Source organism: Megachile rotundata, chromosome 3 (genome assembly GCF_050947335.1).
Source record: "Megachile rotundata isolate GNS110a chromosome 3, iyMegRotu1, whole genome shotgun sequence".
Taxonomy (NCBI): Eukaryota; Metazoa; Arthropoda; class Insecta; order Hymenoptera; family Megachilidae; genus Megachile; species Megachile rotundata.
The window spans coordinates 13964903-13992737 of NC_134985.1; the positions used below are offsets into that span (position 1 = coordinate 13964903).

Here is a 27835-nt window from a genome sequence, read left to right on the forward strand (position 1 = left end):
TACGTCAATAATAACTAAATTACGTTTCAGACTTCGTTCCTCTTCCTCCGACGACAGCTGCGCTGGCAGATCCTGCACTATGTCCGTACCTGAAACACAACAAACATGCAAATAACATTTATCCTTACTTATTTCATTAAATTACAAGCTACATCTCCCAGCTGTAAGTTGAAGAAATCTCCGACGATTTCTATTTTGTGAAATATAAGCATGACTGCAAAAAATCGTTTTATCGCCTCGTAAAATGGCGGCGAGCGCCACCGTTGCCGGCGAGAAATTTCTCGTTAAAGTACGCTTCCGAAGGAGCAGTGATATACGTCGATGTTTTATGTCACGCGGCATAACGCCAGTCGAATCTTGTCGCTGAAACGATCGAGTGGATACAGTAACGCCAGGGGCGTCTCTAAAGTTTGTGGAGTCTGGGATTTATATCATTTTTGATGGAATTGGACGAGAAGTTCTAGGTTCTATATTTGGACTTCAGTAAGACACTCAGAACATTTTTAGATCCGGTTCTTCCTATTGTATTAATTCTCCTCTAGTTCTTAAACTGAACCTAATGTTTAGATGTTCCTAAACTGAACCTAAGATGTTCCTAAAGTGGTCTCCAGTCCCAAGGCTCCTCTCAAACTCCTTTGAATTTCTAAATCCTCCTGCTTCTCTCGAAGTCTACCTAAGTCTGAACATCGTCTGGATCCTGATTTCTAATGGTCTCTAAATTCTTGAGTATAGTAATACCCTGACAGGTGAATTTCTCCCGCGAGTACTCCCAGGAAAGGCTTTCGTTAAAACCGTACGGGGAAGGAAAGTTCATAGACAATTAGAAAAATGAATACCGACGGAACAACGCGAAAGTCACAAAGGTATGTTGGGTCGTAAATCTAGAGGTTAAGAGGTAGAAACGTCGGGTAGAAAGGTGAAACGACAGCAATGTTCCGAGGCTATTGGTCGGTGTCACTGGCTCGTACAGTACGTATGCCAATTAACGTAACCGTGCGGCTGGACCGGTGCGGTATGTGCCATAAAAGCAACATTCGAAGTAGCGGTGGTTGGCGCCAGCCGCCTCTTTTCCTACCCTCCGCTCATTTTTTATGCTTCGTACACGCATCGCGACTGAATGAGCCTCTGCCTTTCTCTCCTTTCCTCCTCTCGTTCTTTCTCGCCTTTTCTCCGGTCGTTCCTTCTTCGGTCGACCGGTGGTTATTTTTGTTTTATGTTCGACTCGCGAGCCATTCGGTGCCGCCTTATAATCGATACACCACCACGCGGAATACCGAGGCGTCTCGCGCGCGCCGCAAGGATAATAAATGAAATTAATGGCGAGGAATCATTAATTACCCCCGTTCTCTTGGTACAATTTATGCAATTTTATTACCGAAGAATGATCTGTGATTCATTATTTATTATAGTGGGTAAACAGGAAAAAATATGATGTAAATGAAAGCAGTTAATTATTAAGAATCTTCACGGTACAATGTGTTATAAAGAAGCAACGCGCGCAACAAAGTATAATTCCTACTTCTCCTTGACGTATACCGGGTAGTCTATCATTAGGGGCAGCGTATTTCTAAAATACGGTCGGTAAAAATAAAAATTTGATCAGCGCCATCTAGCGGAAGTTTCCCAAAGCTTGCTCCTGGTAGCCGGATAGCAGGAAAGCGAGGAGGTATCCGAAGTAGTAAGAGGTTTCCCGCGCAAACTTGCGCATGCGCGGTAGAGGGGGGGTTGGCGCTACCTCTTCCAAAATGGCGGACTACTAATCGACAAACATTAGTGATCTATAACCATCAATTTTTCCTTTCTCAAATATAATTTATGCACTTTCGTAATTAAAAATTAATCTCTGATTTATTATGTAATTTTTGATGCAACATTTGTTAAGATTTTATTCGAAGACAATTAATTATTAATATTTATTTATAGGTAAAATATTACTGCCAGATTTTATTAATGAATTTTATATAGAAATGTTAAGAAAAATTCAAAGTGTATTTGATAATTAAGAAAGTGTGGAAATTATATCTGGAAGACAAGTAATTAATTAATGTAAATCATTGTTTCGATCTATTTAGAGAGACGCCATCTTGGATAAGTGGCGGGAGTCTGGGCCTACTGCGCATGCGCGGATTTGCGCGAGAAACCTCTTACTACTCCGGATACCTCCTCGCTTTCCTGCGATCCTGCTACCAGGAGCAAGCTTCGGGAAAATTCCGCTAGATGGCGCTGATCAAAATTTAGTACTTACCGACAGATTTTTGACGCATGGTACAGTCGTAGATAGACACGGTCGTAGTCGTACCGGTAGCGTGCTTGCGAGTGACAGTTTATAATTAATTACGTATAACGAAAATCTTAGCATATGTTACGTGAAGTGATAGATTATAACTCAGAGATTATTTTTAAATTACAAAGGTGCATAAATTTTATACGGGAATGGAATAATTAATTATAATCTATAGGCAGTAATTTTATTTTTTTTCGTGTGTAAGTGATTAATTATTTCGAAATAAAATCTTAGCAAACAGTGCATGAGAGAATAGTTCATGAAGATTAGATCATTGTTTGACCATAAAAGTGCATAAACTGTTAATAGAAAAAGTGTAGTGAATAGTGTCGTGTCATTAATTCCATGTGTTCAGTGAGCCGCCATATTGGATTTGTGACGCAAGTCTGTGCATGCACGCTGCTGCGCGAGAGATCTCCTGATATTCCGGATACCTCTTCGCCTTCCTGAGATCCTGCTACCAGGAGCAAGCTTCGGGAAAATTCCGCTAGATGGCGCTGATCAAAATTTAGTACTTACCGACAGATTTTTGACGCATGGTACAGTCGTAGATAGACACGGTCGTAGTCGTACCGGTAGCGTGCTTGCGAGTGACAGTTAATAATTAATTACGTGTAACGAAAATCTTAACATATGTTACGTGAAGTGATAGATTATAACTCAGAGATTATTTTTAAGTTATAAAGGTGCATAAATTTTATACGGGAATCGAATAATTAATTATAATCTATAGGCAGTAATTTTATTTTTTTTCGTGTGTTAGTGATTAATTATTTCGAAATAAAATCTTAACAAACAGTGCATGAGAAAATAGTTCATGAAGATTAGATCATTGTCTGACCATAAAAGTGCATAAATTGTTAATAGAAAAAGTGTAGTGAATAGTATCGTGCCATTAATTTCATGTGTTCAGTGCGTCGCCATATTGGAGAGGTCGTGCAAGTCTGTACATGCTCGCTGCTGCGCGGGAGACCTGATATTCCGGATACCTCTTCGCTTTCCTGCGATTCTGCTACCACCAGCAGCCCCAAAACCCCAAACGCTAGATGGCGCTGTCAACTTTTTACTACGTCGGTAAGTCACCTCTTTATTCAACTGATTCCTTGATCAACAGGAAGTTATTTCTTTTACGTTCCGTAAAAAACTTATTACCGTAAAGTTGCCTACCTTGTCCACAACACGCGCAAATAGATCGTATTTTCTTCGTAACATACGTAGATACAATTGTAGACAAACTAATAGGCAATGTTTTCAATAAACATATCAGTAGAATCTATTAATCCGATAATGCGTTGACTCATTCTGCGTTGCTAGGAACGTTTCAATAGCAGATACGGAAAGACGTAGTCTCTGTAAGTAGTACAGAGTAGTCTTGCATCTTTCAGTTTGCAAGTTTCCAAAGTACCATATCTGAAAGTCGCAAGATTTACTACGCTCTACGTGGCGCCTCGTTTCCGACACCTCTCAGCATTAAGCTCCAAAAAGCTCGGTTCTCTGACGAATTACGTCAGCCTCGACACGCACGTGCAATCATCGACGTTCGTGTCCAGAACAGTTGTTGCCAAATACGTTCCGCGGCAAATAGCGTCATAAATTTGCTCGTGTAACGGTATTTCCTGCACCAGTTATCGATGCACAAAGTGCCGAGCAAATTTATCGATGATCGCCGTGTTTATTCTCCGGGACGGTTAAGTAAAAATACATACGCGAAACACAATCGATGCAAATTTCATTAACACGAAACATAGTCGTTTCCCCGTCGAAAATCGAAAGGCGTATATTCGTGTTTTTACGACGGCTCGGCGTGATTAGCAAGCACCTTACGGTCGTTTAATGGTATTCACGCGGTACGTTTTACCGAAGGACGCTCGTTATTCAAGATTAAACGTGCTCGTGAAAACGGCGCCAAAATCAGCAGGTTCGCCTAATTGGCTGGCTTTCGCTTGCTTCTCCGGAACGGTAATCCGATACGGACCCGAATCTTTTCGCGATACTTTACTGCCTTCCACTCTAATTATCATTCTAATTTCCACGAGCAATCGAACTCGTCGGGACACGTTGTGAAACTGATTCGACGATAAGTAGCGAAATCGGTGATCCTTGCAGATTGCTCTTACTGATAGAATACTGATGTGGTTTGCACTCATAGATATACATATATTAACACTTTAACGACCGCTCACACAACACGTGTGTGATAACCGGAACAACCGTTCACGACCGCTCACACAACATGTGTGTGATGCTACCGCCGAAGGTTGTTGTCCAGTGCCACACTTTCTGCGTGATAATTTATGAAAGTAAACAAGTGTGGATATTGCTATTGGCTTCGTATTTCATCGCCACGTCTTTGATTTTAGGTAATTATTGCCTATTTTTAATTTTACATTTTACACTACAGTGGTGTACCATGTAAATTATGGAGCAAATGTCGGCGCTCTACGAAATATTAAATTTCTTGTTAAATTGTTGTCGTTTTTTGTTTTATGTTAACTTTTTCGTGAATTTAATAAAGTTCTTTTAAATTAATTCTTCAAAAATACTGCCGGCCCCTGGCGACGTTTGACTGCGTAGACGTGCGGTTGTTAAAGTGTTAATGTAGAATAATATTTAATAATTAGAAAGATTAATGAAGTTTATTAATAAAGTACGATTAGTTATAATTAATTAAATGCAGCACAAATGGAACTTCACGAATTACAAATTTCTTACGTCTTTATCTCACAATCTCTCACGAAGCAATGCGCTCTTTGCTTTGCTCCCAAAAACATTCGATCACATCAAAAAGACAATCGTACAATCTTCTAGCAACCTTCATTACATGCAAACTTCAATCATACCATACGCAAGCTTCATTTATATTATGCACTCATGTCGATCATACAATTACATAGTACATACACACACATACCATACAATTACATAGTACATACACACACACATACCACAATATTAATATTAGGTCAAGTCATAAGTAACTTCCGTTTTTTTATCAGACATTTATTTCGTTCTCATTAAACAACAAAATTATATTATTTTATTATATATTCACCACTATTTTCTATAACCTTCTCCCATTTTCCTGGTAGTTTATCAATTCCTTCCTTGTAAAATGTGGTTGGTTTGGACTGGAAGAAGCTTTCAACAGCCTGCCTGACTTGCTCTTCAGAATTGAAGGTTTTTCCATTTAAAAAGTTTTGTAAGGAACAGAAAAGGTGGTAGTCTGTCGGGGCAAGATCTGAGAAGTAAGGTGGATGTGGTAAAACAGACCATCCAAGCTCAAGAATTTTTTCTTGAGTCACCCTTGTTGTATGCGGTCGCACGTTGTCGTGTAAAAGAATGACATTTCTGCGATTGACGAGTGCAGGGCGCTTTTCTAGGAGTTTCTCTTGCACTCTTTGCAATTGCTGAATGTATTTATCCGCAGTAATCGTTAAATTTGACTTCAACAAATCGTGGTGACTTATACCTTCATAATCTCACCATACACACAATAAAATCTATTTAGCTGCATCGGAAGTTACTTATGACTCGACCTAATACTACATAACTATAGTTGGATTAATGATAAAACCAATAGGACATTGAGTTAATTGTTCACTTATGAAATTTTCATTTTTGTCGCATTACAAAAGCCAAGGTTTCTAAGAAACCCAAAACGCCAAGAACAAGTATGATCTCAACTCTGTCTTTCTTTAAAAAAATTTCGCCTGTAAACTCCTCATCAGACTGACTGATCTTCTATGAAGCTACCGTCCCTGATACATTGGCTATCTCCGTTGCTTTCGCTAGATACTCGAACATCAATCAGCTCCAAATCACCAAAAGACAAAATCTAATGTTCCTAAGAAACCCAAAACGCTAAGAACAAGTATGATCTCAACTCTGTCTTTCTTTAAAAAAATTTCGCCCGTAAACTTCTAATCAGACTGACTGATCTTCTATGAAGCTACTGTCCCTGATACATTGGCTATCTCTGTTGCTTCTGCTAGATACTCGAACATCAATCAGCTCCAAATCACCAAAAGACGAAATCTAATGTTTCTAAGAAACCCAAAACGCCAAGAACAAGTATGATCTCAACTCTGTCTTTCTTTAAAAAAATTTCGCCTGTAAACTCCTCATCAGACTGACTGATCTTCTATGAAGCTACCGTCCCTGATACATTGGCTATCTCCGTTGCTTTCGCTAGATACTCGAACATCAATCAACTCCAAATCACCAAAAGACAAAATCTCTTTCTTTAAAAAAATTTCGCCTGTAAACTCCTCATCAGACTGATCTGCTATGAAGCTACCGTTCCTAACACATGGGCTGGCTATCTTCGTAGCTAGTATCTACTTGAACATCAAAATCCTTAGCTCCTAAAGTCTCTCCTCCCATCTGAACCTAGAGGACCTCCTCGATCGGAAATAATCTCTCACGGGTTCAACGAATCTTTTCCGTGAGAGAATCGTTATAAAAAAATGTCAGCGTGTCGTCCTCGCGAGACAACAGCGAGACGGCTAAACGGAATAACGAACCGTGAGAGAGGCCGAATTAACCGGCGGAGGTGGTGCAAGAGGAGCGGTAAAACAGCGCGGAAAAAAGGTCGATGATAAAGAAACGGTAGAGACAGCGAGGGGAAAAAAAGAGAGAAGGGAACGAAGAGGAGTGGAAGGTCGGTGGTCGAGGAACAGAGACCGAGAGGGGGATCGGGCGCCACGGTTTAGCGCCATGGCGCCGGCTATATTACCGCATGGCGTCACTTCGATTAAGCCGTGCAATCTAAATGTAAATATTAGCATACGTAATGATCGGGCATAACGCGCGCGGGAATGAGAATAGACGAGAAGCTCCTCGCCGATTTGGAGAGAGGGTTGGAAGGTCGCGGGGGAAGCGTAGGAGGGAGAGCTAAACCTTCCAATAAGCCTCTTGATCGACCATGCCGCCTCCGACGATTCTTTATCTTCGCTAATTTCCACCGTGTTCCTTTCCTTTATCGACGTTTCTCAAACTGGCCCTTGTTCTCTGCTTATCTCGTTAGACTTTCCAAATCGGTATTAGGAATAATTATAACTAGTCTACTTGTATTTACGATTTCACTCTTTTGATGCTTTACGATATACTGTTAAAAATATTTTACTTGATGGTCAGCGAGTTTAGAATTTATTGGTAGAAAAGTTTGAGGAATTCTTCTGATGTTATTACAGTGATGAGTCACGATAAAAATCATACTGCAAGTTTAGTTGAAAAATAGTTCTTCCAGACTTTTATATTAAATCGTATGGTGTCACTCTCGTGCAAAGGGTTGAAATTATGGTGAAATATTTTGGAGTCATTTCTAGCGTGGATCTTCAAATTCAATATTGAATACATTCCCAAATAGTTCGTCATCTTTCAAGAGCAAAGGGTTGAAATTATGTTGAAATATTTTGAAGCCATTTTTAGCGTCGATCTCCAAGTTCAAAATTGAATACATTTCCAAATATTTCGTCACCCTTCGAACTCAAAGGGTTGAAATTATGTTGAAATATTTTAGAGTCATTTCTAACGTGGATTTCCAAGTTCAAAATTGAATACAATTCCAAATGTTTCGTCACCCTTCAAGAGCAAAGGGTTGAAATTATGTTGAAATATTTTAAAGTCATTTCTAACATGGATCTCCAAGTTCAACATTGAATACATTTCCAAATGTTTCGTCACCCTTCGAACTCAAAGGGTTGAAATTATGTTGAAATATTTTAGAGTCATTTCTAACATGGATCTCCAAGTTCAACATTGAATACATTTCCAAATGTTTCGTCACCCTTCGAGCACAAAGGGTTGAAATTATGTTAAAATATTTCGGAGTCCAGCATAGAATTTCAAGCTCGAAATTGAATAAATTTGCAAACGCTTCGTTAAACTTCAAAAGATATTAAAACATGGCATCGTACAAAGTTCGTCACGCAATTATCAATGAATACTAATCCCTATAGAAATGCGATAATCAGACTCATCGATAGCATCGTCCATACATGCACAAATATGTATACTATCAAAATATCATGTACAATCTGATAATTCGATATTTTGTTGATATTTTCGTGTGACGACGGTGCTGAATATAATTTCACCCTTCGATTTCAACCTTCGAGCACATCGGATTCTCTACTTCGCTAAAATTACATTTCGATAATTTTAGCTTCACTCGGTGAGAAGTAATGGGTTGAAGAAAGTTGCTCGGTTGGTAATCCAGGATTTACATCAACGCTCTATCCTCGTTCTACTTTTAAATAACTTTTTCTGTTGGTTCGCGATCCGTGAGCAATTTTGTAGCGATTCCCAGCAAAGAGGTCATGATTTCTTTACGACCGTTTCAACGTTAATTTAAAGCTCTTCTTATACTACCCATAAATTATCTCCCTAACTGTATGTCAAATCGTTCGCTAATTTATTTGAAAATCCAGTATATTAATACAGCGAAGTTGCAACGCGTGAAAATTTCTTTTTACGCTTATCGACGTTATCGATGGATATCGACACAACAGTGCCGGTAATATGACATGTTTATGGTATTAATACATAATAACATGTAATTTTATACTGTACACGTATTTGTATTATAAATTTATATATAACATTTATATAAAACAAACTTATATTTTAAGTCCAAACAGGATTCGATAGACTGTAACGATAAAATGTCACATTAGGATACGTATTCTGTTAGATAAGCTCCTAATATACACTACCGTCCATAAGTATCCGGACACTTAGTTTCGTTACATAAAACATAGTTGAATTTTGTACGAAAGGTATTTAGGGTTATCATATCATTTGTAATAATTATTATTATCTTTTTTGCGGTGTCATAACGTAATAGAATTAATTTTTAAGTACAAATTATACAACGAAAGTGTGAAAGTAAAATTCATGTCCAGAAGTACAAAGTCCAAATTTGTGAATCTAATGAAACGCTTTCGATTCTAAAAAAAATTTTCATTTCTACTGTGTTTCATTTCTATGGTGCAGAACGTATTCAGAGGGTTCTTCGATATGTTTCAAGTGTTTGTAAACTGTTGGTAGATATTTAGGTTCCCTCAATGGAGGTAAGAATGGAGGTAACGCTACGCACTCGACAGTTTCGGTTTAGTTCGTCTGTAGCTTCTTTTCCATCGAGATATGAGTTCCAAACGAGAATTATCAAACGAAAAACGTTCCAGTATTCTGACCTTCGCAGAAAAGAATCGATTTTAGTTACTGTTGCAGATACTTGAATAACTTTCGTGCAACGCGAATGCATATTTCGCTTGTGTCCGGATACTTATGGACGGTAGTGTAGGTTTGACAAAATTATATACGAGATTGTGTTAGATTAGATACGAAGTTCTAACAAGACTAAAGAGATATTAATAGGAAAATTATGTATCAGGTTAGGTTACGTTGCATCAGATTAGATTTCAAGTTCAAGATAAAACGTTTTGTTCATCGATCAGTGATGTATTCGAACTTGATTTCGCTAGTTCAATTTTTAAAACTTAAGAGCAAGTAACTCTTAACTTAACTCATGAGTTACTCAATCAAGATCAAGTAAAGAATGTTTGAAATATACATCGAATTAGATCAGTGTCGACAGCTGTCCTTAGCCCCTAAATTATTAAGACTTAAATAACAGTTTTTCGTTTCGATTCGCTGCATGAATAAAGTACACCAAAGTCCGCTTTCCTACGTTTCACATATTTGAATAATAACCGGTGACACGTGGTAGAAATATTGCCGCGCAGCAATTTGTTAAGTGGCAGATTAAGTTATGTAAATAATAAAGATCGATTCGTGTTTGTGTATTATAATCTGATAGGCGATTTTATCGTTCACATTTGATTACACGTTTCTGCCTGAACTTCACATCGAACCTAACTCGATAGACAAGTTTCGTATTTAAATCTGTCTCTTCGTACGTAAATTTCGAACATAATCTAATATTACGTATCCATAACCTAAAACCTTAATGTCAGATATAACTTCATCGTTAAAATGTATTTATTCTTATCTGAACTTCGAATCTCGTAACTTGATACACTGTTCGAATCAATTTATTCTTGTGTAAACTTCGCATCTGATATTATGTAAACCTGATGCATAATTTTGTCGTTGAAATTTTAAACTTGATGCAAAGGTAGACAATCGTGTTGCATAAATACTTGTTTGAACTTCGAGTATAACCTCGCATATAATTCTATCGTCTGTTCTATCTTGAACTTGGAATCTGATGCAACGTAACCTAACGTGATACATAATTTTGATATTAATATCTCTTTAGTCTTGTTTGAACTTCAGATATAAGCTAACCTATCCTCACATATAATTTTATCATCTGTTAAATCAAGTTCGAGTACGAGTTAAGGAGGGCGTCATTCTCATTTTTTCTGCGCACGCGTCTCCATTGAAGTAAATGGGAAAAAGATGATCTCACATAAGGTACCTCTTCTGGAAAACCAGAGCACCTACATGTACACCCAAGGTACCAAATTAAAGCTACGGAGATGGCCGACAATCCGAGTGAAGTGGATTTTTTTGTAGGCCTTCATTTTTTTTGTAAACACTTCAAACCTGACAACTTACCTCAACGGCTACACTTAAGGCCAGTTTTGAAAAATTGAAGGCCTACAAAAAAAATCCACTTCACTCAGATTGTCGGCCATCTCCTTAGCTTTAATTTGGTACCTTGGGCGTACATGTAGGTGCTCTGGTTCTCCAGAAGAGATACCTTGTGTGAGACCATCTTTTTCCCATTTACTTCAATGGAGACGCGTGCGCAGAAAAAATGAGAATGACGCCCCCCTTAAATGGACTCCTAGATGTAAGGATCGTTTTATAGGTGGTTTTCTAGGAATAAACGAACAAATCGTTAAGGTATAAAAACACAAGTTCCCAAATTTCTACGTTCCTAAATTCTCACATCCCTAAATCTCCAGATCCCAAATTTCTGGACCTCCGAATCCCACACTTGAGAATCTGTCTCAACGCGAAACGACGCAGCCTTATCAGTCTGAATTCACCTCGAGTTTCCGCGTAAAAGATTCCGACGACCGGAAATTGCCCGGTTTCCCACGGGCGTCGAAATTAGCGACGATTCACGCGACATCCCGTCGGCACCTCTCGGTGTCCGTGAATGATCGCAATCAAGCTCGCATACCCCGCGATAGATCGCGGCAGAAAGGTTGTTGTTCCTTTTTTTAAACGGCCATACAGCATAATTGCGCGGACACGGTCGCGCATTAATATAGAGGATGACAGACGACCTAACCGTAGTCGTGGGGTCTTTCGGCGTCTCTCCCTCGAACGAACCGAACAGCGTCGACGGGGCGAGAGATTCAAACGAGTTTCGTCATTATCCGGCTGCTTTCGTGTCTGCTGCCACATCCGGGACGTGGTCGTTGGTCGTTCGTCGTCCGAGTCGATGAGAATCGATGTGACAGTCCAATCGACGGGCTCATGGGTCGCAGTTTCTTTTCGCGGGACGTAAAAGGGAGAGAGCATCGGTAATCGTAAGCTTCACCTTCCATCAGCAGAGGGCAACGAGCCTACCAGACTAACGCGCCGACCGACGACGACAAACACCATTGCTAACGAACCTTTCGTTACTGACCACGCTTCCCCAAATAGTCGCGTCTATGACATTTTTAGGGAATATGGATACTATTGGGTTTTCCGGAAAGTTCGTGCCGATTTTGAGGGGAATTGAAACGCAGCTCATTTAAATTTGGTACACATTTATTAAATTATATAGGTGCCATTCTGTTCTATAACCTTTCTCCATCTTTTATGCAACTTGAGAAGTCCTTCTAGAACGTCTCAGGCTTTTTAGTGAAAAATTATGTAGAATAATATTTAATAATTAAATATAATGCATGAAATTTATTAACAAAATATTACTGGGTATAATTAATGAATTGCAACACAAAGATGAAACTTCTCAAATTACAAAATTCTCACGTCTTTTCCTCTCAAACTCTCAAAAAGCAATGCCCTCTCAGCTTCTTCTCAAAACATTCAATCGCACCAAAAAGACAATCTTCTAGCAACCTTCATTACATGCAAACTTCAATCATACCATACGCAAGCTTCATTCATATTATGCACCCATGTCCAACACACACATACCACACACCACAATTATTCTAAATAAAATTTCATGCCGCCTACCGAAAATCGGCACGAACTTTCCAGATAACCCAATACATTTCTTTATTTTATAAGCATATTGTTTTATGTTATTAGCATATTGTGACGCGTTGGCCTCGTCTATGTCATTTCTAGGGAAAATGCATACCATGTTTCTACTACAAGCTACACTTCATTATCTTACATTTGACGCGTTGACCTCTATGACATTTTTAGGGAAGATGCATATCGAATTTCTATTACAAGCTTCATTTCATTATCTTACAATTGACGCGTTCATCTCTATGATATATTTAGGGAAGATGTATATCGAATTTCTATTACAAGTTTCATTTCATTATCTTACATTTGACGCGTTGACCTCTATGACATTTTTAGGGAAGATGTATATTGAATTTCTAGTACAAGTTTCATTTCGTTATTTTGCATTTGACGCGTTCATCTCTATGACATATTTAGGGAAGATGTATATCGAATTTCTATTACAAGTTTCATTTCATTATCTTACATTTGACGCGTTCATCTCTATGACATTTTTAAGGAAGATGCACATCTAATTTCTATTACAAGCTTCATTTCATTATCTTACATTTGACGCGTTCACCTCATCTATGACTTTTTAAGGAAGATGCATATTGAATTTCTATTACAAGCTTCATTTCATTATCTTACATTTGACGCGTTCACCTCATCTATAACATTTTTAGGGAATATTCAGATTGAATTTCTATTACAAATTTCATTTCATTAGCGTGTTTTGACGCGTCAGGATGTAGAGGTTCATAGATCCATTTGGTGATCCAAAGACTTCCAAATGTGATCACTTTGAGATCCACACTTAAAAGTATAATAATAAAACCTGATACACGTTACTTCTCATTCGCGTCGTACGTGGGGTAGAAAAAGCGTGTAAAGAAAAACAAGGTTGAATCTCTATCGAGCGCAGCCAACGCAGAAACCTCTTTATATCGAACGTTGTCGCGATAAAGAAATCTGCTCGCGGACCCGAATGGAAATAGAAAGCGCGGACAATGACAGCGTACACTTGTCCGCGGATAATAAATGCGGCCCCGCTAATTGATTCTAAGTAACCGATAAATTGTCCGCTGCCCACCATGGTAGAAGCGTTATGGTCAACGACGCGCGGTATCTTTCACCGGCTATTTATTCATTTTTCCTGGAAACCAACCTTTCGGTTTTCTCACTCGGACAATCTTCGTTGTTCTTATCGAGGAATCCTATCGATCAATATCGCTTATGATTATCGTATCGGTGCAATAAACAATGACTATTCGATTTTTATTTCCGGTAATCTTGTGGGACACACGTGGACTTATCTTATTTTTAGACAGATTTTTGGATTTGTGAGTCATTCGGATTTTTGCGCTTTATGTTAGATTTGATGCCACGTATTATGTTATCCCTGTATTTTGTTATTACATATTATTGTTTAATGAGAATTGTTCATGTAATAATATTGTGCATGTAATACTACATATAATATTACGTTATTAATCAATTCTGTTGCTATGTGCTACTACGTTCTATTAAATTTTATCGCATAAAGTTTCATTAACACTAAAACTACCGCTCCACAAGTTTCTTATTAAAAGGTATACATTTTGTTGAAATACATTTCTTGAAATCAGAATTGATTTTCATCAAGATAAAGAATAAATGTGTGTACTAATTTATGTTTCATCCTTTGCTTATTTAATTTTTAACTTCATTTTTAATTGCAAATTAAGTACGCATTGTATGCCAGTAGGTTTAGTGTTAAACTCGGCTATGAACGAGTATACATGCTTACAGTATTTTATTATTGCATGATACTACAATCTACTAAATTCTGCTACCATGTACTATGATTCATTGACCCGTGTTATCACGTAGTACTACGTTCCATTGAACTTGGTTATCATATACATATCATATATCATATGTCATGTCATATACATTGTTATTCAACTTTACTATCATTTGCTACCATATTCTACTGAATTTTATCACGTAGTAGTATGTTCCATTGAACTTAGTTATCATATACATATCATATATCATGTCACATACATTGTTACTCAACTGTACTATCATTTGCTACCATGTTCTACTGAATTTTCTTATCACGTAGTACTACGTTCCATTGAACTTAGTTATCATATACATATCATATATCATATATCATGTCATATATTAGGTCGAGTCATAAGTAACTTCCGTTTTTTTATCAGACATTTATTTCGTTCTCATTAAACAACAAAATTATATTATTTTATTATATATTCACCACTATTTTCTATAACCTTCTCCCATTTTCCTGGTAGTTTATCAATTCCTTCCTTGTAAAATGTGGTTGGTTTGGACTGGAAGAAGCTTTCAACAGCCTGCCTGACTTGCTCTTCAGAATTGAAGGTTTTTCCATTTAAAAAGTTTTGTAAGGAACAGAAAAGGTGGTAGTCTGTCGGGGCAAGATCTGAGAAGTAAGGTGGATGTGGTAAAACAGACCATCCAAGCTCAAGAATTTTTTCTTGAGTCACCCTTGCTGTATGCGGTCACGCGTTGTCGTGTAAAAGAATGACATTTCTGCGATTGACGAGTGCAGGGCGCTTTTCTAGGAGTTTCTCTTGAACTCTTTGCAATTGCTGAATGTATTTATCCGCAGTAATCGTTAAATTTGACTTCAACAACTCATGGTGACTTATACCTTCATAATCTCACCATACACACAATAAAATCTATTTAGCTGCATCGGAAGTTACTTATGACTCGACCTAATACATTGTTACTCAACTTTACTATCATTTGCTACCATGTTCCACTGAATTTTCTTATCACGTAGTACTACATTCCATCGAACTTGATTACCATATACATATCATATATCATACATCACATCATATATCATACATCACGTCATATACATTGTTACTCAACTTTACTATCATTTGCTACCATATTCTACTGAATTTTCTTATCACGTAGTACTACGTTCCATTGAACTTGATTATCATATACTACATATTACATAACTTTGCTATCTTCTGCTACCATGTTCTACTGAATTCTATTATCGTAGCACTACGTTGCAAAAAATTCTTATCGCGTCGCGTTGCAATTCCGTTATCGCCATGTAATTCTCTTATCACGTAGCATTACGTTGATCACCAGGTTGAATGTATAGTCATTATTCTAGTAGCCGTTGATTGCATAAGCGTTAATGCAGGTTGATCGATAAAATTATCCGAGGAACGAGTATTCAAGCAAAAATGATGTCACTCGACGGTCTTTTACGTGCACAGGTTATTTTAATGACAAATGATTAAGGCACTACGAAATACGCGCTAATTGCCGTTAAATTCCGATACAAAACAACTCACACGTGTTTATTAAAGAAAAAAAGAGTTGTATGTAAAATATGGTAAAAAATGTGAAACGTGTTGGACGGACAATTTTTTTTTTTTGGAGAATCCCCGGAGTCACTTTAAATTTCTTATTGCGAGCTTACAACGCAGATTATCTCATAAACGATCGGACACGACGTTTATGATAATATACTGCTATTATAGTAATAGACATCTAATAAACGGGCAATTCAACCGTGGATCTGTTTTTTTTTCGTCGGCTTTTTTTGCTAATCCATTAGCGCTCTCGGCATAAAACTCTATTAATACACAATTTTATTTTAAAGTCGCTTGCAAGTTAGACTCGTCAGCTGCATTCGACGTCATCGTTTCTAGATTGAAATTTTTCGTCTTTTAACGTGACGTGTAACTTGTTTGGTATAATACACAATGGCTTTAATAATCGACCTTACAGGCAAATAATGTATAAATGGATTCGATTAAATATATGAGATAACATTACGTTGTAAAATTATAGTGTACAAGATTACCTAATTATAAGATCAGAAAGGAAACTACAATCATAAAATTATGGAACAGAAAAATTGGTTTAATGCATGCTTGCAATGTACAGCTATAACGTAAAGACAAAAAATCTTTATATAAAAAAGTATATCTTTTTATAATAAAAATGTATCGTGCAGTTCTTGCAAACGAGATCTACTTGCAATAACTTTTTGTCGCTCATATAAAAATGACGACTACATGTACGAATAATTAATCGACATTCTAAAATACCGAAACCAATCAAAAATTCTAATAAAACGCCGCATATTTTGCCATCAATTACAATTAACTAGAATTTGCTTCGGCACAAATTGACCTGAACGTTGCTTTGCGTACTAATCAGTTATCTCGCGGAACACGTAAGTTAGAAAGTAGAAAAATTATCTTTCGAGATAGATTTATAGTAGTCAGTTAACAGTCCTGCCTACTGTACTACTCGTTACTCAGTCAGAATTCCATTTGCTAAATTCCTGGCCTTCACTTTTCGTTGCTCCTTGTATTTCCAGTCGAGAGCAACCGAAATATTCCGACCGTTTCATTTATTTCATCCGCATTCTGTATAGAAATGGGAAAAAGAGAAATGCAACGGAGTCGGTTATTTACAGAAGTTACATTTTTCGAATGGTTGTCTACAAAGTGCAAAGATAATTGAGGCGGTTCATTAATTTTAAATATTGATAGCTTATAAGGAGCAGTATGAAAGTTTTGAGAACTTTCATTGGATAGAGGTATTAGAAAGTGAGTTTACTGTGTATGGTAGTGAGGCATAGGATATATTCACATCAATTTTCTTCTTTACAATCATTAATTCAAGTATTAATGGTCTACTAATTTTTATGCAAATTTATAGTGATGTAGCGTGAGTTATAGCTGAGTCTATTTAACGCTGAGTTATCAAACTAAAGATTGTAGGACAATAATTAAAGATCAGTGGTTGTTGAACGATTCATTCTAATCGGTGACTATACTGAAAGAATGATAACAAAAGAAACTAAACTCGGCTTGCAACACATGCTGACTTCAACTCTGACTTCATAAAATTCAATACATTCTGAATTCACACAATTCAACACACTCTGACTTCATGCAATTCAATACATACTGAATTCACACAATTCAACATACTCTGACTTCATACAATTCAATACATACTGAATTCACACAATTCAACACACTCTGACTTCACGCTATGCATTCATCTCACAAGATTAACAAGGTTCCTCCAGTTGGATATGTGGATCTCTGTATTAGATTCTTGGATCTACTAGATTTTAGATGTATTAGATCTTGAATGGTTGGACATTTGCAAAAGTGGATTCTTGGACAGGTGGACACTTGAATAGACTCTTCAATGAGTAAATTTTCATACTGATAGATTCTTGAATAGATGGATTCTGGAACATTTGGAGTTTGGGATTAATGAACTTCTAGATGAGCTGATCTCTGAATGAGTGGACAATTAGATGGCTGGATCTGTAGATGGATGGATGGACTCCTAGATGAATGGATCTCACAGTAGATGGATGGACTGATAGATGAGTGGATCTCTTAGTAGGCGAATTCCTAGATAGGTGGATGTTTTGATTAGTAAATTCATAAGCAAGTGGAATATTATATAAATGGATTTCAGGATATATGGACTCTTACATATGTGGATCTCTGAATAAGTGGACTCCTAGGTGCGTGGATCTCTGGATGGTTGGTTTCCTAGGTATGTAGATCTCAGGATGGGTGGACTCCTAGATGACTGGATCCCTGGATAAGTAAATTCCTACATGGGTGGTATCTTGGATTGGTGGATCTCTGGATAGGTGATTTCCTAAGTGTGTGAATCTGTGAGTGTGTGGATTCCTAGGTGCGTGGATATCTGGATGGGTAGACTCTTAGATGATTGGATCTCTGGACGGGTGGACTCCTAGATGACTGGATCCCTGGATAAGTAGATTCCTACATGGGTGGTATCTTGGATTGGTGGATCTCTGGATAGGTGATTTCCTAACTGTGTGAATCTGTGAGCGTGTGGATTCCTAGGTGCGTGGATATCTGGATGGGTAGACTCCTAGATGATTGGATCTCTGGACGGGTGGACTCCTAGATGATTGGATCTCTGGATCAGTAGATTCCTACATGGGTGGTATCTTGGATTGGTGGATCTCTGGATAGGTGATTTCCTAAGTGTGTGGATTCCTAGGTGCTTGGATATCTGGATGGGTAGACTCTTAAATGATTGGATCTCTGGACGGGTGGACTCCTAGATGATTGGATCTCTGGATAAGCGGACTCCAAAGTGGTCTCGCAAACTCACAATACCAAAAACGATGCATCAGCATTCATCCTCACTCATTACCCTCTACAACATTAAAAATTGTTACAGTTAAATTCCATTACACTAATCATACAAATAATACAAAATCCCTGAACAATCCCTATAATAATCCCCTACAATTAACCTCCACGCTAATGGAAATAAACAAAGAAGACAGAATGCATTCAAGAATAAGATTCTCAGAAGAAAAAGATACCGACCAGAGTTTCTCATTTCTCGCCAATTGAAAAAACACATGCACACGCGTTTATCCGTTAATCCGTTAATGAGAGCACTCGAGCGCTTCGAAGCGATAATAAAAGTAAAGGCACCGATAACGCTCGACCATGATTACATGGCATTGCAAATACGATTATCAGATCGATCGACCGATACGCAGTCGGATCGAAAAAGCTTCGAGAGAACGGTGGACAAAGAGAGAAACACCTCTGGACGATATCGAAGACAAAGACAAGAAGACGCAAAGAGGCGGTGATCGTTGATAAATGATTTATGCAAGCCACTTAACTCTCATTAATGCCCACAGTCATTCGATACATTGTGGCTGGAGCCTTTTAGAGATCTTTACGACGAATCGTCTTGAGTAAATGAATTATTTTTATAGTCGAAACTTTCTGTTAACAGTCGTTCGGGTTTTATCGAGGGCTTCGTTAATGATGATTTAGGGATACGGTTATTGCGAGTCGGATTAGTTAAGAGTAAGAGGAGGAGCTTGCCATCAATTACTGGGAGTAAGGGGATTTGTAATTTTCGAAATTAATTCATCGATCATTGAATTTTCAAACTTCTACATTAACTGAATTTTCTAAATCCTATAAATCCACAAACTTTTAGACTGGCAAACTCTTAAATGTAGATATTGTTCAAACTCTACAGACATCTCAAACTCTGCAAATTACTAAATTGACAATTTTCTACATTTCCAAACTTGCATGTTTCCTAATTTAAAAACCCCTTAAACTTCTCAAATCTCCAAATCCTTAGATTTACTATTTCCAAACTCTCAAACTTGTAAAATTCTGTATCCAAAAATTGACTAATACCTTAAATATCAGTAGACACCCTATACATTTTACATACATACACATTCATGTGTATCAGTTTCAAAATCGTGATAATATTTATATGAAAAAAGAAGATGGTGTTACTCACTGAAATCTCCTGGACAAGACTTGCAGCATCGGCCAGGAAGAAGAACAGGTTCGTCGCACGTAAGTTTCGGGCACTCGTTTTTAATGTTACGACAGTGGACCCTCGCCACGATCCGTCGCTTCTTTTGCACCTACAATACAACATACATTGCTATAAATAAAGGCAATCGATAAGCTGGCGAATTTATAATAATGTCATAACACTTTGGGTGGGTGAATCCTTCGAAGGGTGGATTTCTAGATGCGTGAATCTCTGATACAGGACCAGACCCGGAACTTAATGATTGCACCTCGTAGATGGATTTTTAGATTAGTAAACTTTTAAGCAAGTGCAAAATTATATGGATGGATCTTTGGATAGATGGATTCTTACATGGGTGGATTCCTAAGTGCATGGATCTTTGGATGGGTAGATTCCTAAATAGATAAATCTCTGGACGGGTGGATTTTTGGAAAGGTGAATCCTTTGAAGAGTGGATTTGTAGATGTTGTTAGAATCCGGGTTAAGGAATAAAACCACTTTTAATATACTAAAAATTTATTCGATTTAAAACCTCTATGATTACGCCGAACTCAACTTCAACAGAAAATCGTGTGAAGAATAGAAACAACGACCTCCTTGCTAACTTGCAGCAAAAACTGACTCTCTTTCTAAAGTGCCCGTGGTCAGTGAAAATATATATATATCCTCTCTCTAGTGGGGGAGGACGACCTTAGCTCTTGTGACTAATGGTGGATGTACGCTGTCTTTGTTGTTGTGCATCGAGAGAGTCAAGGTTTAGCTATGACATATTATTGGCTTAAGATAGGTCATCCAACAATGCGTGAATTTCTGAATAGGTGGATACCTAAATAGGTGAATCTGTGGATGGGTGGATTCCTAAATAGGTGGATCTGTGGATGAGTGGATTCCTGAACAGGTGGATCTGCAAAAGGGTGGATTTCTAGATGGGTGGATTTCTCGATGGGTGGATTTCTAGATGGGTGGATTTCTAGATGGGTGAATTTCTGGATGGGTGGATTCCTAAATAGGTGAATCTGTGAATGGGTGGATTCCTGAACAGGTGGATCTGTAAAAGGGTGCATTCCTGAATGGGTGGATTTTGGGATGGGTGGATTTTGGGATGGGTGGATTTCTAGATCGGTGGATTTCTGGATGGATGGATTTCTCGATGGGTGAATTTCTGGATGGGTGGATTCCTAAATAGGTGGATCAGTGGATGAGTGGATCCCTAAATAGGTGGATCAGTGGATGAGTGGATTCCTAAATAGGTGGATCAGTGGATGAGTGGATTCCTGAACAGGTGGATCTGTAAAAGGGTGGATTCCTGAATGGGTGAATTTCTAGATGGGTGGATTTCTAGATGGGTGGATTTCTAGATGGGTGGATTTCTAGATGGGTGGATTTCTAGATGGGTGGATTTTTAGATGGGTGGATTTCTAGATGGGTGGATTTCTAGATGGGTGGATTTCTAGATGGGTGGATTTCTAGATGGGTGGATTTCTAGATGGGTGGATTTCTAGATGGGTGGATTTTTAGATGGGTGGATTTCTAGATGGGTGGATTTCTAGATGGGTGGATTTCTAGATGGGTGGATTTCTAGATGGGTGGATTTCTAGATGGGTGGATTTCTAGATGGGTGGATTTTTAGATGGGTGGATTTCTAGATGGGTGGATTTATAGATGGGTGGATTTCTAGATGGGTGGATTTCTAGATGGGTGGATTTCTAGATGAGTGGATTTCTAGATGGGTGGATTTCTAGATGGGTGGATTTCTAGATGGATGGATTTCTAGATGGATGGATTTCTAGATGGGTGGATTTTGGGATGGGTGGATTTCTCGATGTATGAATTTCTGGATGCGTGGATTCCTAAATAGGTGAATCAGTGGATGAGTGGACTCCTACATACTTAGATCTCTGCATGACTGTACTCTTGAATGTGTGGATCTCTTAAAAAGTACCCTTTTGGAAAAGTAGACTTCTGAATGAGTAATCCCTTCAATGAGTGTATTTCAAAATGGATAGACCCCAAAACAGATAGACCTTCACATGGTTAAACCCCAGGATACTTAAATTCTCAGAACCTCGAATACTTTCACCCTACAATACTTGAATTTTTAGATCTACAACACCCCTAATTCTGTAAACCAAACATTCTAACTCCCATAATCCACGTCCACTCAGTTCTCCACAGCGCAACCTCTAAACTCTAATATCAAAGCTCCGATCACTCGGTATCGCGATCTCCATCGTCACCTCTAACCGTTGCGGTCCACGACTCGTTCCCCGCAGCGAGCGTTAAAAATGACAAACAACTGATATCAAGATAAGGCGAAACGCGTTTACGGAGCATAAAGCCATGTTTAGATCCAATTATCGCCTAAATGTCAACAGGCCTCTGCACATTACTTTTCCATATAAATCGTGCAAATTCCAAGCCACGTTTCTCTATTAACGCGAATGTAATCGTTTTTTTCCCCGACACCGTCAGCTACACGCGTGTTTATTGCTGCTTTACGCATGGCTGCTGATAGCTGCAACGTTTACACGCACTGCACGCATAAATCTATCGGCAAGTAATTGGTAGGTGTTGCTGATCACAAAGGACTCGTTTATCACGGTCAATGGTACCATTATTCGCGACACGGTCTACAATACCGTAATATAAATTATTATTTAACGTCTCTGTCCGCGCGAAAAATGAACACCGCTAAAATACACGTTACGTGTCGAAGTACACAACCTTGTCCCGCGACACTTGCGTATTCACATTTCTGGATTTCGTCGACACTTTCTAACCGTATGTCTTTCCTCTCTATTTCTCTTCAACGTCTTACTACCGATTCTATCTTGTTCTTTACGACATTGTTCCTACTTTATGACCCGACTATGTTGCATTAAAATTCTTTTCGCTTGAACGTCGTTGATGAAATACGACATGGGAGGTTTTACGTATTACTTAACTCGATGTACGCAATTTTATTGCCTTTCTGAATTAATACTCTTATGGGCTAGGATTTGCGTGGAGTAGAATCTAAGGAAATTTTGGAACTGGAAAAGGGAGAATCTGAAGGTTGGAACTCAAGGGAGGATCTGAGGAAGATTTCAGACCTGAGGAAGATTTAGGACCTGGTGAAATTTATGAGGTTACAGATTCTGGATTTTAGGGGCATCTAGGGTGTACTGGAAGTCTAAGATCACACAGGAAATTTAGGGCCTAGGTACTTGGAATTTATAGAAAATTTAGGATGGGAAGGTTAGAACCTATGGAAAGTTAAGGACTTAATAAGGTTTAACTTGTTCAGAGTCTCGAATGTAATGGTTTCTCCATACGGGAGTCTAGAATATGGGAAATATAGAATTCAGAGGAGTCTCGACCTTATCGAGTCCTTAGAATCTATGGAAAATGCAAAAATAGCCTAGGACCTGGTCAATCCTCAAAGAGGTACCTCTGAGTTACCTCTGAGCTACCTCTAGAACCTTCATAAAAATTCCATCTGTATATTCCAGAGTCAAACAGAACCTAGAACCCTAGATATCCTAGATACCCTATTTGGAAAGGCGAATTCTTCGAAGGGTGGATTTTTGAATGGGTGGATTTGTAGATGGATGGACCTGTGGATAAGTGGATTCCTAAATAGGTGGATTTCTGAATGGGTGGATTCTTGAATGGGTGGATTTATAAATGGATGGATCTGTGGATGGGTGGAGTCCTAAATAGGTGGATTTCTGAATAGGTGGATTCTTGAATGGGTGGATTTATAAATGGATGGATCTGTGGATGGGTAGATTCCTAAATAGCTGGATTTGTGGATGGTTGCATTCCCCAATAGGTGGATTTCTGAATAGGTGGATTCTTGAATGGGTGGATTTGTAGATGGATGGATCTGTGGATGGGTGAATTCTTAAATAGGTGGATTTGCGGATGGATGGATCCCTCAATATGTGGATTTCTGAATGGGTGGATTTGTAGATGGATGGATCTGTGGATTCCTAAATAGCTGGATTTGTGGATGGGTGGATTCCTCAATAGGTGGATTTCTGAATGGTTGGATTTGTAGATGGATGGATCTGTGGATGGGTGGATTCCTAAATAGCTGGATTTGTGGATGGGTGGATTCCTCAATAGGTGGATTTCTGAATGGTTGGATTCTTGAATGGGTGGATTTGTAGATGGATGGATTCCTCAATAGGTGGATTTCTGAATGGGTGGATTTGTAGATGGATGGTTCTGTGGATGGGTGGATTCCTAAATAGTTGGATTTGTGGATGGGTGGATTCCTCAATAGGTGGATTTCTGAATGGGTGGATTCCTCAATAGGTGGATTTCTGAATGGGTGGATTCTTGAATGGGTGGATTTGTAGATGGATGGATCTATGGATGGATGGATTCCTAAATAGGTGGATTTCTGAATGTGTGAATTCCTAAATAGGTGGATTTGTGAATGCGTAAATTCCTAAATAGGCGGATTTGTGGATTCCTAAATAGGTGGATTTTTGGAAAGGTGAATCCTTTGAAAAGTGAATTCTTGAATGTGTAAATACCCCAGATCTTCAGATCTAACTGCTAGATCTAAAAAACCCAAAAAGAATCCCAATCAACAAAACAAACCTTAACCCAAAATCCCGAAACAAGAAATTACGTGATTCACTGAACAAACTGCCCGTACAATAAATATCATAGTTTAAGGCAGATTTGCACCGGGTTATCTCGTCGCGTGAAAAACCGACGCCCAAGGGAAAAAGGATAAGAGATCAGACACGGATCAGAGGAGGTTCCGATTACAAACGGTCCACCGAACAGAAATTAAGTTCGGGGTTTTATAGAGCTGCGCCGGCATTCTTGGAACACGAAACGATACACTCGATATGTTGATTCAAGTGGCGGGGAGGAAAAAAAAAGAAAGAAAGGGGTGACCGGTCGCGGACGTTAAGAACTTCGAATTACAGAAGAATCGGGGAGTAAATTCCGAGTTTCAGGAGGCTCCTGGACAGTTAACCGGGTCCTGTGAATCCGTAGGTGTAATTTTTATCGCTACGAGATACATTTAGGTGGCGCACGACGCATGCCTCAAAGGCTTCCGATAAGTTCCTGCCAGATAAAATACAGAGTGTAGATAGAAACGGGGTTTGGAGGTCTGTATTATCGAAGAATAATTTTGTTGCGATGGATACAAATTTTCTCATTCACTTTTTGAGTGATTTTTCAGTCTTTTAGTAATTGTTTGGTTTCTGAAGGATTTTATATATAGCAAAATAAAATCTTCGAGTGTAAAGGATTAATGACACGTATAATAACATATATTAGTAACATGTATCATTACATGTGTATTAATAACATGTACCATTTTAGTAAACAATTCAAGGTATTTAATTCATGTTAAATTAAAAGTTAATAAAATAAAAAGAAACACTGTATAGAACCTATAAAATGTTAGCTAACTATATGGTGATACTATATGGTACACTATACAATACTATATTTAATTAATCACAGATCATGTCATTAACTTATCAACTCATCAAGAGCCGAACCCAAAGTTACATACTACTAAACCCAAAAAGTATAAAATTCAATAAAAAAACAGCTACAGAAAGAATGAAATATTAGGTCGAGTCATAAGTAACTTTTTTTTATCAGACATTTATTTCGTTCTCATTAAACAACAAAATTATATTATTTTATTATATATTCACCACTATTTTCTATAACCTTCTCCCATTTTCCTGGTAGTTTATCAATTCCTTCCTTGTAAAATGTGGTTGGTTTGGACTGGAAGAAGCTCTCAACAGCCTGCCTGACTTGCTCTTCAGAATTGAAGGTTTTTCCATTTAAAAAGTTTTGTAAGGAACAGAAAAGGTGGTAGTCTGTCGGGGCAAGATCTGAGAAGTAAGGTGGATGTGGTAGAACAGACCATCCAAGCTCAAGAATTTTTTCTTGAGTCACCCTTGCTGTATGCGGTCGCGCGTTGTCGTGTAAAAGAATGACATTTCTGCGATTGACGAGTGCAGGGCGCTTTTCTAGGAGTTTCTCTTGCACTCTTTGCAATTGCTGAATGTATTTATCCGCAGTAATCGTTAAATTTGACTTCAACAACTCGTGGTGACTTATACCTTCATAATCTCACCATACACACAATAAAATCTATTTAGCTGCATCGGAAGTTACTTATGACTCGACCTAATATATGGTACACTATACAATACTATATTTAATTAATCACAGATCATGTCATCAACTTATCAACTCATCAAAAGCCGAACCCAAAGTCACATACTACTAAACCCAAAAAGAATAAAATTCGATAAAAAAACAGCTACAGAAAGAATAAAATAAAATGCAAACGTGTAACTAAATGTGTCGATAGAGATTCATGAACGAGAGCACTTTTCTGAGGTTAGGGTCGCGGGCAACAATCGTTTCGATTAAAAAGCGCGTGTCCCACTATTCATGAACCGTGGTCGGATGGCGTGATTCATCCACCCACGAGTTTCTTCCTCGAGCCATTCATTATTTCGTCGCTATTGTGGGAATAATGATAGAAGGAACGATACAACCGGAAGTCGATGTCAATCCGTGCGTGGGGTCTCCTCGATCGTGTGGGTCGTCTCTAGATAAGTATTTTACCTTGAACAATCTTTTCATTTCGTCGCCGTGTGAGAAAGTTTACGATTTGCTTTGGTAATGGTCATTGTATTTTTATGTCATTCTATTTTAGGATTTTTGGGTATTAATGGGTTTATTGATATTTGGAAAGTTGAATGATACTGAATGAGATTCTTCGGCATTTGAATATATGTTCAGCATTTGTATGCTTTGATAGACTATTGGATTGATAGATTGTTGGATGTATTACTATTGGATGTATGATGTTTCAGGTATACGGAGTATTGGATGCATGGAGTATGGGATATGTGAACTACTGAATGAGTGGAGCAAAGAATCGATGGACAACTGGATATGTGGAGTATAGAATCTATGGACCATTGGATACGTGGAGTATAGAATCTATGGATCACTGAATACGTGGATAATTGGACATGTAGATCATAGGATAAGTGGACTATTGGATAGATGGACCACTGCATGTGTGGACTTTTGGGGTGCGTAGATAACTGAATGTATGAAATACTCGGTGCATAGACTAATAAATGCGTGAACTTTTAGGTGTGTGGACTATTAGGTACATGGACTACCGTATATGTGAACTGTTGGATGCGTGGACCACTGAGTATGTAGACCGCCGAGTATGTGGACTACTACATGTGTAGACTACTGGAGTGCGTGGACCACTGGATGTGTGGACTATTGGGGTGCGTAGATTACTGAATACATGAAATACTCGGTGCATAGACTAATAAATGCGTGGACTTTTAGGTGCGTGGATTATTGGGTACATGGACTACCGAACATGTGAACTGTTGGGTGCGTGGACCACTGAATGCGTGGACCACTGAGTATGCAGACCTCTGAGTATGTGGACTACTACATGTGTAGGCTACTGGGGTGCGTGGACCACTGAGTATGCAGACCACCGAGTATGTGGACTACTACATGTGTAGACTACTGGAGTGCGTGGACCACTGGATGTGTGGACTATTGGGGTGCGTAGATTACTGAATACATGAAATACTCGGTGCATAGACTAATAAATGCGTGGACTTTTAGGTGCGTGGACTATTGGGAACATGGACTACCGAATATGTGTACTGTTGGATGCGTGGACCACTGGATGCGTGGATCCCCGAGTATGTAGACCGTCGAATATGTGGACTACTACATGTGTAGATTACTGGATGCGTGGACTATTGTGGTGCGTAGATAACTGAATGCATGAAATACTCGGTGCATAGACTAATAAATGCGTGGAGTTTTAGGTGCGTGGACTATTGGATACACTGATTACCGAATATGTGAACTGTTGGATGCGTGGACCACTGAGTATGTAGACCGCCGAGTATGTGGACTACTACATGTGTAGACTACTGGATGCGTGGACTATTGTGGTGCGTA

General features: G+C 38.5%; 2 protein-coding genes across 21 annotated transcripts in view; one reads left to right on the top strand and one right to left on the bottom strand.

Moving 5' to 3' along the window:
- The window catches only part of sog (chordin short gastrulation), a 141678-nt gene that overhangs the window by 18443 nt on the left and 95400 nt on the right, over positions 1–27835 (bottom strand). For 11 of the 12 annotated variants that reach the window (XM_076529209.1, XM_076529207.1, XM_076529205.1 and 8 more), the window contains 2 exons: positions 19820–19949; positions 24–89 (listed from right to left, as the gene is read on the bottom strand). In XM_076529209.1, the coding sequence (XP_076385324.1) occupies positions 24–89; positions 19820–19949 (196 nt within the window). The remainder of the gene's footprint in view (positions 1–23; positions 90–19819; positions 19950–27835) is intronic. The other variant, XM_076529212.1, reaches the window with a different exon arrangement.
- The window catches only part of LOC105662166 (uncharacterized), a 36199-nt gene continuing 10323 nt past the window's right edge, over positions 1960–27835 (top strand). The window contains exons 1-6 of one of the 9 annotated variants that reach the window (XR_001095577.2): positions 1972–3358; positions 26701–26925; positions 26990–27135; positions 27200–27426; positions 27491–27635; positions 27700–27834. Coding sequence is in view for 5 of the 9 variants with exons in the window: in XM_012282687.2 (XP_012138077.2) it covers positions 3188–3358 (171 nt within the window). In the remaining 4 variants the exon portion in view is untranslated. Of the gene's footprint in view, positions 3359–26700; positions 26926–26989; positions 27136–27199; positions 27427–27490; positions 27636–27699; position 27835 lie in introns of those variants that run through there. The other 8 variants (XR_013037379.1, XM_076529242.1, XM_076529243.1 and 5 more) reach the window with 8 other exon arrangements.